Source organism: Clarias gariepinus, chromosome 11 (assembly GCF_024256425.1).
Source record: "Clarias gariepinus isolate MV-2021 ecotype Netherlands chromosome 11, CGAR_prim_01v2, whole genome shotgun sequence".
NCBI classification, from domain to species: Eukaryota; Metazoa; Chordata; class Actinopteri; order Siluriformes; family Clariidae; genus Clarias; species Clarias gariepinus.
Genome location: NC_071110.1, coordinates 12571641 through 12581260, shown reverse-complemented (window position 1 = coordinate 12581260; position 9620 = coordinate 12571641). Strand labels below are relative to the sequence as shown.

General features: G+C 36.1%; 1 protein-coding gene across 1 annotated transcript; it reads right to left on the bottom strand.

Annotated features, from left to right (window-relative positions):
- Window positions 1-630: 630 nt before the first annotated feature.
- Window positions 631-8318, bottom strand: si:dkey-202g17.3 (4F2 cell-surface antigen heavy chain). The gene is made up of 9 exons (XM_053507845.1): window positions 8006-8318; window positions 6890-7270; window positions 6005-6169; window positions 5283-5362; window positions 5083-5160; window positions 4930-4985; window positions 4561-4756; window positions 2414-2521; window positions 631-1624 (listed from the first exon to the last, which is right to left on the bottom strand). The coding sequence occupies exons 2-9, from the start codon at window positions 7263-7265 to the stop codon at window positions 1241-1243; spliced, it is 1443 nt and encodes a 480-aa protein (XP_053363820.1). The 5' UTR covers window positions 7266-7270; window positions 8006-8318; the 3' UTR covers window positions 631-1240.
- Window positions 8319-9620: the final 1302 nt, after the last annotated feature.

Genomic DNA, 9620 nt, shown 5'->3' with positions numbered 1-9620 from the left:
ATTCTCAACTCTTTGTGCTTTATCCCGGTCAGAGCCTCCGCATATTAAATGACTAATTTGTTTTTATTTTCAGAATATTTTAATATTATTATTATTATGGTGAAATCTGCTGTAGGCGTAGGTGGAATTGGTCCTTTGGGAATGGAAATGAGGTTAAAAAAATGGGAATGAGTACCTAAGTTTAATGTGAGTCCACAATACTGTGGCAATGGATGCAAGTTTTTATTTATTTTATTTCTTTTATGGAGGAAACTGAAGATTAAAACCATATCAACTAACTGCACTCTTTATTTAAAATAATTCTAAATTATGTCTTTACATTAGTTGAAAGATAAGAGTGATTTTGCTCATGTTCTTAAAAGATAAGTCTATACACAACGGTATAAGTGACATCTGACTATCTGTTGTTCTGTCTCCAGTGTTATGCTTATGCATGTCTACAAAGAGGTGTGTTTGTTTTTGTAGCAATTTTGGTATTCTAATGTAACATAACTTTGATGTGGCTTTTCCCTAGGTTGCAATGGATTTAAGCAAAACAAAATAATTTAAAACAGCTTTTTTCTGAGTAATTGAGCACAAAAAAGAGCTGTTCAGGACATGAGGCAATGCATGCTGGCTGTGGCTGTTTGTCTAAGGTCAATTCTGAGAAATCTGATGTTACGTCTTGGTCATTTATAATTTGCAAGTATGAATAAAATGCAGGAACATGTCCCTTAAGTCACAAACCACAAAACCTTGTTTAAAAATGTTTGGGTAGTCTGATACACTGTAGCAGATATAATAGAGTGACCTCGTGTGGTTAACAGAGAAATCTACACTGATAAGTCATAACGTTAACATTAAATCCACCTAGGTTTTGGACTGCTCTTGTGCCACTGGGGCAGCTCTGGTGTGGCATTAGGTGTGTGGCACCTGCAGAAGGTGAAGCCTCTGTGGATCGGACTAGTGTGTGTTTAGCAACGGATGCCTGGCACACAGCCTGGCCTTTAGTCACCACAGGCATTGGTGAACTTTGGGAGCCCATGATCCTGTAATTAGTTTGCTGGTGTATAGCTGGTGATTAATGTTGTTCAGTCCATCTGTCAGATGTCATAATATTATGTCTGATTGGGGTATAAAGATACCAAGTGACATTAATGTACACAGTTTATGCAATATTGTCACAATATTTGTAGAAACATATCAACTACAATTTTTTATTTCATGCTACTCATAAAACTGTTCCTGCATTTCCGGCATTTCATAAGTCAGGGCCTTTCTCAAGCAGCTTAATGACAATGGCTTCATGAGGTTGGAGCGTTATTGACTGAAGATTCACTGGACCAATGCGATCCAGACCTGTGCTAGTTACAAAGATTCCATTTACAGGTAGACTCAAGATCCAGTTTGAGTTCAGAGCATAAGATTCTGAACCCAAATTACACAGAACCAAGAAGTGAGTACACCCCCACGAGCGCAGGAAGGCCAGAGGTGGCGAGGTCGTGCTGTTTGTGGAACCAACGATGAGTGATGTGGTATTGACAGTAAGAAGGGTGAAGGTGCCATAGAGAAATGCTTCTTCACGAGAACGAGTATGACTCAGAGAGTGGAACAGGGCTGTGGAAGGCTTTGGATGAGGCAGGTTCTGCAAAGAAACATAAACCAATCAATTTGACTGAATCTGTAGATTGTAAAATCAACAGTTAATCAACACTGAGATTCACAATGTAAACTTTAAGAGGCATATTAACGCATGACGCATAGGGAAGCCTCTAAGAAAAAAACCCTCTTATGTAAAATAAATCTCTTATGATTGCTTTGGTTTTTTACATTTGTCTCATTAGACTAATGCTTTTATCCAAAGTGCCTTAAAATTTTATACAGGATACAGCCAATCTCTTAAGTGTTAGCAGCTGAGTGGTCAAGGGGCCAACAGTGGCAGTTTAGTGGTCCTGGGATGTGAACGAGCTTCCAGTCAGTAACCCAACACCTTAATCATTTAGCCGCCACCATCTCTGTGGTGATTAGCAATGAGATTAAATGGAAAGTGAAGGGAGTCTTATGTCTCTGTCTGAGAATCCAGAAAAAAACAAAAACACTGGGACATCATATGAACCTCCATGTAGAGAGTCACTATTGAGCGCCGGACTAAATTCGAAGTAAGAAGTGAGGCTGCAATTCTGCCCACTGAACCACTGTAAAATCGTACATCTCTTTTTTGACTCTATTTACATCTTCCAAGTAATTTTATGACCTATGCCAGTGGTGGAGGTTATTTTATGTTATTAGGTTTTAAAGAGGGCTATTTAAAGAAATTGTCTTTTCCCAGAACTGGTATTGATCATTCTTTTTGCTTCACTTTTTGTCTCACAAATATTCATAAATGGGCCGGTTTAATACTGATAAGCAAGCAAGGTTAAGGTTGTGTGCTTACTGGTGCTTGACTAATCTCATCTCCATATCTAATAATGGGAGTTCCAGGCAGGGTCATCATCAGAACCATCATGACTTTGTGTAGTTTCCAGGCTACAGGCCCATCCACCTGTAACACACACACACACACAAGGCATATAAACATATACAGGTGATTTGCAGTACATTGCAGAACTTTCGTATTCTATCACCTCGGTTACTAATAATGCATAACCTCATGAGATGATTTTATTTCAACCGAAAACCCTGATGATAAATGTTGGATCCAGAAATGCTACCAGACTTTTTTTTTTTTATATATCTGTGTAGTTAATAAAATTTGCAAATGTATTATAAATTGCCCCTTAAGTATCTTCTATACCAGGACCATATTCTTCTCACTTTAGGGGCAGTTTATAATACATTTGCACATTTTACTTGACTATTGAACAGTACACCATTTAGCTGATCTGCATGGTGGTCCTTTAGCATGTAATACACTTTTATGGTGCATGGGTATACAACAGATCCTAATGGTCTTGGAAAACTGCTTGCTTGCAAAGGTCCTGTTAAGAAATTAACATTACAATGTTCTACCAGTTAACTGATAGTATTTTAATGTTTACCTATTAATGATACTTAATTGCTATTTAAAGAACATTTAAAATTGCTGTATTCTATTTAACACAAGCACTTTGCATGTTAAATTTTGACTACAGATACAGAACAGCTGAGATGCAACTGTTTTGATTTTGACATGCAGAAAGGAAAAAAAAAACATCCTTTTTCATATTTGTGAAATTAGGCCCCTTTTTAAATTCTATCCCTTAAATCAGTCTCTGGTCTGGTAAGCCATCTTCAGACAATTAATTTACATAAATGCATGTGACTGCATAGACAACAAATCAGACAATAAATCACAAACACCTGATATAGATGATGCACTAGTTCAAACTGAGAAAACTAAAGCTACTGAAGCGTGGCTGTTTTTTCCCAGATAATTAGCTCTAATGCAATATTTTTGTCAAGTAAGTTTGATGCACTGAAATATTTATTTGGGTCCACATCTGGACTGTGGTCTGTCAGCTGACGACCCTTTGTCTATTGTATTTATTAGACAATACGTTTTCTGGATAAAAAAATAAATAAATAATAATAATCCGATGTAGCACTCTAATACTTAGCTATACTTCCACTTGTTTAATATTATCTGTAGTATTCTTTTAGGGTTTTGGGTTCCTGTCCATTTTAGCCTACATTTGCACTGGGTTTGTGCAGTTGGAGTTTGTGGTCTTTTTTTTTTTTTTTTACTGTTTCAACAGCGGTTCCTTTTAATCTTAAAAATTTTCTCTGTAATAGTCCTTTAAACATGTAAGAGAAGTCAGTTTTGGCTCTGTGCACCCTACATCTGTCATCCTGTAACTTGGGAGTGTCAGTGTTGTTTTCTGCTTGGATATAAAACATGAGAAACTCACCAACCACAGACAATCCAGTTTAATGGTAAGTTACTGCACATTTAAACAATGCACAATAAAGCATGTTTGCGGCATGAATTTGACTTTTTTTTTTTGTTTAAGGAGATTACTATCAGATGTTTTGTATTGGATTGTGTTGCACAAGTACTTCTAATTGTCTTTGATCTTTCTCACTGTTGTGTATTTTGCATATATATATTATGTAGTCTTTGCCCCGTGTCAAGCATTGTGGGGTGTTGTAAGGAATAAAATTTAATTCCAATGAATCCAAAAGCCCTTGATGTAAAACTCCCTTTGCTACATTAAAATGATTATTATGCCGTGTTGCTTTCGGGAACGTGACCCCTGAGCTATTAGGCAAACATTTTCCTTTTGTCATAATGCCACAATCAGCAAGCCCTAAGAGAATTATGCATTTTCCTACAATTGTTCCGTTCTAAAATTGAAACATGCAATAAAGGGAAGAACACAATCCTTATGCGCAGTTCCTGTTCAAGAACTGAACAAACCATAATTTTGAATGTATAATTAGGTCAATAATCATGAATAAAGCAAACCACGTGTATACAGTAGAGTGTCCTGATGCAATGATATGCACGCTGAAATATCATTCATGTCCCGTCTGTTTTTGTTTATAAATCTAGCTTGAGATTAGAGGACTAAATATAACATTATAAAAAAGATATCCACTCACTCTCCAGCTCGGCCATTCTCCCTGCAGGGTCTTCAATTTGGACTCCATAGCTTCAGCTAATTCGGATGCAGATAATGGATGTGAGGATGGAGGAATCAGAGGCCTTGATACTAATTTCACCAGAGAGCTGTTTATAGCTGGCTCAGAAATATTGAACCCTGGAACAGATTCACTTATTTCCCTCACCATCATAATCCTACAAATAATAGGACAGAGGACCCTCAATAATGCACGACCATGTGTGAAGCATACTGCTCCTCAGAATAAAGTCTGACATTGTTTAAGCTAGGAAGTAAATGCATTGCAGTTTTACATTCCTGACAAAATGAAGGAGGGTTACAGTGACGCGCTAAAATTCCTGGTGAATACCTTTCATTGTCACCTGCGCCAAACTCTTTGACCACTTCCTTCCACATTTTCAATGTCTGTACGTCACAAATAAGAAAACACATAATTTATATTCTGTTTGCAAACAGATTACTGATTTTTTATTAACACTGTGAAGCTTTAGAACCAATTCACCTCCTCAATAAAGGCTGTGTCTGCATTGTAGATTTCAAATCCTGATACACCTAGTTCAAGCCAGTACCTTAATGCATCCTAGAAGAGATCATTAAAAATCACAAACTAGTAATAAGCAACACACACACACACATGCGCGCACACACACACGCGCACACACACACACACACACACACAATTGTGAAGCTCTGCATATTTACCTGGACATGATCAGAAGAATTTGCTGAGATCTCTCTGCTATTGATGTCTACTTTGCCAAGGTCCAGAATAACCCTTATATCTGAATAAAACACAGACACACTAATTATTTATATATAAATAGCATGCAAAAAAAGGTTGGTAATTACAGAACTAAAAACTAATGACATGCACACAAAAATCTGTTTTAATATTGCAGTAACATTCTGTACAGCTAAACATCGCCACCTAGAGCACAATTAGAGTAGTACATATTCAAAATAGTACAGTATGTTTAAACAAATACAAATAAACAAATACAATAATTAAATTATTATAAATTAATAATAATAAATACAATTAAAAATATATAAAAATTAAGAAAAATATACACTCTATGGACTTCAAAAAGGGAATGTGTAACTTTTATAGCCTAACTTTTATAAATAAAAAAAAACTCATACTTTTATATAAGAGTTTTAAAGCTTCATGAAACTGTTAAGAAAAACAAGCAAGCAATTTTTATGACAAAAATTAATGTATGGCAACAACCTACCCATAACAATAAATAAGTAATGTCTTCTTCATTTTTTCATATAAAGACAAAACCTCTAATGTTTACCCATTATAGCCTTGCAATATGAAATATATTGTAATGCTTATAAGTGTCTCATAAGGGCCCAATAGATCCACTTTGTTAGTGGTGTAAACAGTGTATCTACTGTATATAACCTCTAAAATCTACCTGCTTTTTGGCTGTCAGTGATGAACTGCTGGAACTCAGGTAAAGTGCCAAGTCTCTCATCAATCTGAGTCAGGTTTTGGAGCGAGACATCAGGCCTGAACAATCCCTCCAAGATTATAACTCCAACTCCCAAAGACTTCAGATATGGCAGCTTGTGAGACACTCCTGTATGAGAGTAGAATGAAATGAAGAATGTTGCATCCATAAATATAATTTATAAACCCAGTTTTCAAACACAGGGTGTTCTGACAAAGTACAGACTGAGTGCACACAGGCTGGCCATTTTGAAGGATGATATAAGCAATACTGACTCACTGCAGAGCAGACAGGGAGCAAACAGTGTAAAAGTAAAGCAAAACTTAGATAAAGCTAAATATGTGCGACTTCTGAGGAATTTTGGAATATCCATCCTGTGAATAGGATATGTATGATCAAAGTTAACCACCACCGGCTGGCAATAATTTATCAGAATTTGGCATGGTATGATTGCATGATAGAATATAAGTTACACTACTGTATATGCAGCAACTTTTAGTTAAAGTCAGTGGATTGTATAGTGCTACAAGATACAAAGACATTCTATATATTTGCATGCTTCCAACTTTGTGTCAACAGTTTGGGGGCATCCACAAATATTTGACCATATAGTGTACAGTCTGCTGTATACAGTATGTAAGATAATGTGTTTAAGGAAAGCCCTAAAGTTCCTTATTGAAATGAATGACATGAATGAAGCAATGCGACCAGTAAACCCTAAGACATACAAGGTATTTAATGTGCAGTAGATATTTAAAATATATATTTAAATTACTAAACATTACAGTATAAGGGACTGTTGCTATATCTGTATATCTAATTGCACATTACTAACATGCGGATACTCACTGCTTATAGCTCCTGACCCTGTACTCTCTGCATCTGTGAACAGGGCTGGCTGTAGTTGATAGAAAAGTTTTTTCTGCCACCAGTGCAGGTGACCAGCTACAGGCTGTGGGCTTTGTACGATCACAGCGATAGCAGTCCCCAATATGGTTAGCCAGCTTAGCCAGAAGAACAGAACCAGATGAGAGCGGAATTTCCTCCAACCAGGTCCTCCAGCTACTGCTTCAAGCTCATCTCTGGTCATGGGCTTCAAATAAGTCGGCCCTGGCTCATCGTCTGGGATGAGAAGAGGAAGACTCTCTGATGATCCCAGTGTGCCTGCCAGGCCGCCACCAAGCATGCTGCCATAACCTGAGCCAGCCTCCACTTTTAATCGCATCTTGCCTTAATGAGAAATGAAGAAATGAAGACAGATAGCCATGACAAGTGACAGAAATTAACATAAAATTAACAGTTGGAGAATTTCAGAAGAGTTTAACATAGTATGGCTTAATTATAATTGTTTTTTTTAAATCTACAATAAATATACTTATATATTAAGTAAACAATTATTTTACTGATTAATATTTTAACATGTATAGTTTAATTTTGGTTATTGAATTTTTTTATATCATTTTCATATTAATATAGTTGTCTTCGTTTGCCATTCAGAAGATACTGTACCATTTTTAACAAATGGTGTTTTTTCTCTCTAATGCGATGGAAAAAGTAGCAGTGGGCTTTAAAATACTCCCCTGTCTAAAATATGTGTAATAAGTTTAGTAAGACATTAAAAACAACAACAACAACAACAAAATGCAAATCGTGTGGTGTCTTTGGTTTTATTTCATATAATATACATATTCATAAAATATTTCATAGAAAACATATTCATTCATCTTGAGATATATATTATATATACTGATAGTGGACACTTATGACAACAATAAATGTGCTTTAAACTCAAGCTGCTTTTATATCATAAATAATTTATATAAAATTGGTTAAAACATTAAACTTGATCAATCTCACAAGTAGAGTTTACAGGGAATAATTCCATTCATATTTCAGATTTACACATACTGTACTGTAGCATTTTTTGCACTATGACAAGAAAGAAATTTAATTCTCATTGCTTACCTTCTTTGATAAAATGAATCCTTCCTTTTTTCGACTAAAATTATTCTGTGTCCGGCTTATGCTGTTTCTCCTGAGCTGAGAGTTTCTGCACTTCAAATACATACGAGAAGCAGCTCCAAAGAAATGGCTAGGGTAATTAGTATGGAGGTGACAAGACATGCCACACTTACGTAACACATTCTACAGGTATTAGATGCTATAGTGCAATTTCTAGACAAAGAATGCTGAACAGTAGCTCTGGTAGGCAGCTGATTGTATTTAAGGTCTGCAATGAAATATTATTAAAGCAGAGTGTAATTAAAATTTTCTTTTCATGTACTGTATACTTATATATAAGATGTATGATTCATACAGTATAATGTACATAAAATATATTATACTATAATTAGATTGCAGGTGTAGATTACAAGCCAATGATATATCATGCTTTTGGTTAATAAGGATAATTCAGCTTCTCACTTTTAGCAATTAGCAAACAGTTATGATGCTTTAGATGGAAAAAGTACCGTAGGACTTGGTTTAAAATACTCCATCTAAAACATGTGTACTAAGTGCAGTAAGACGTTATAAACAACAACAACAACAACAAAATGGAAATCGCATGGTGTCTATGGTTTATTTAAAAAAGTTGACAATCAGTACAGTGGGGCAAAAAAAAATTTTTGTCAGCCATAAATTGTGCAAGTTCTCCCACTTAAAAAGGTGAGAGAGGCCTGTCATTTTCATGATAGGTATACCTCAACTATGAGAGATAAAATAAGAAAAAAAAAAAATCCAGAAAATCACATTGTAGGACCAAAGAGCTGTCAAAGGACACCAGAAACAAAATCGTAGATCTGCACCAGGCTGGGAAGACTGAATCTGCAATAGTTAAGCTTGACCTGCAGAGAGCTGGGACCAAAGTAACAAAAGGCTACTATCAGTAACACAATGCGCCGCTAGGGACTCAAATCCTGCAGTACCAGACGTGTCCCCTTGCTTGAGACAGTACGATTGATCCGTGTAAAGGATATATGAATGGGACCATGTATCATGGGATTTTGAGTAAAAACTTCCTTCCATCAGCAACGGCATTGAAAATGACACGTGGCTGGGTCTTTCAGCATGACAATGATCCCAAACACACCGCCCCGGCAACGAAGGAGTGGCTTCGTAAGAAGCATTTAAAGGTCCTGGAGTGGCCTAGCCAGTCTCCAGATCTCAACCCCATAAAAATCTTTGGAGGGAGTTGAAAGTCCGTGTTGCCCAGCGACAGCCCCAAAACATCAACAGGAATGGGCCAAAATACCAGCAACAGTGTGTGAAAACCTTGTGAAGACTTACGGAAAACGTTTGACCTCTGTCATTGCCAACAAAAAGTATATAACAAAGTATTGAGATGAAATTTTGTTATTGACCAAATACTTATTTTCCACCATAATTTGCAAATTAATTCTTTAAAAATCCTACAATGTGTTTTTCTGGATTTTTTTTCTCATTTTGTCTCTCATAGTTGAGGTATATCTATGCTGAAAATTACAAGTCTCTCTCATTTTTTAAGTGGGGGAACTTGCACAATTGGTGGCTGACGAAATACTTTTTTACCCCACTGTACAGTATATGTTTACATTCTTTG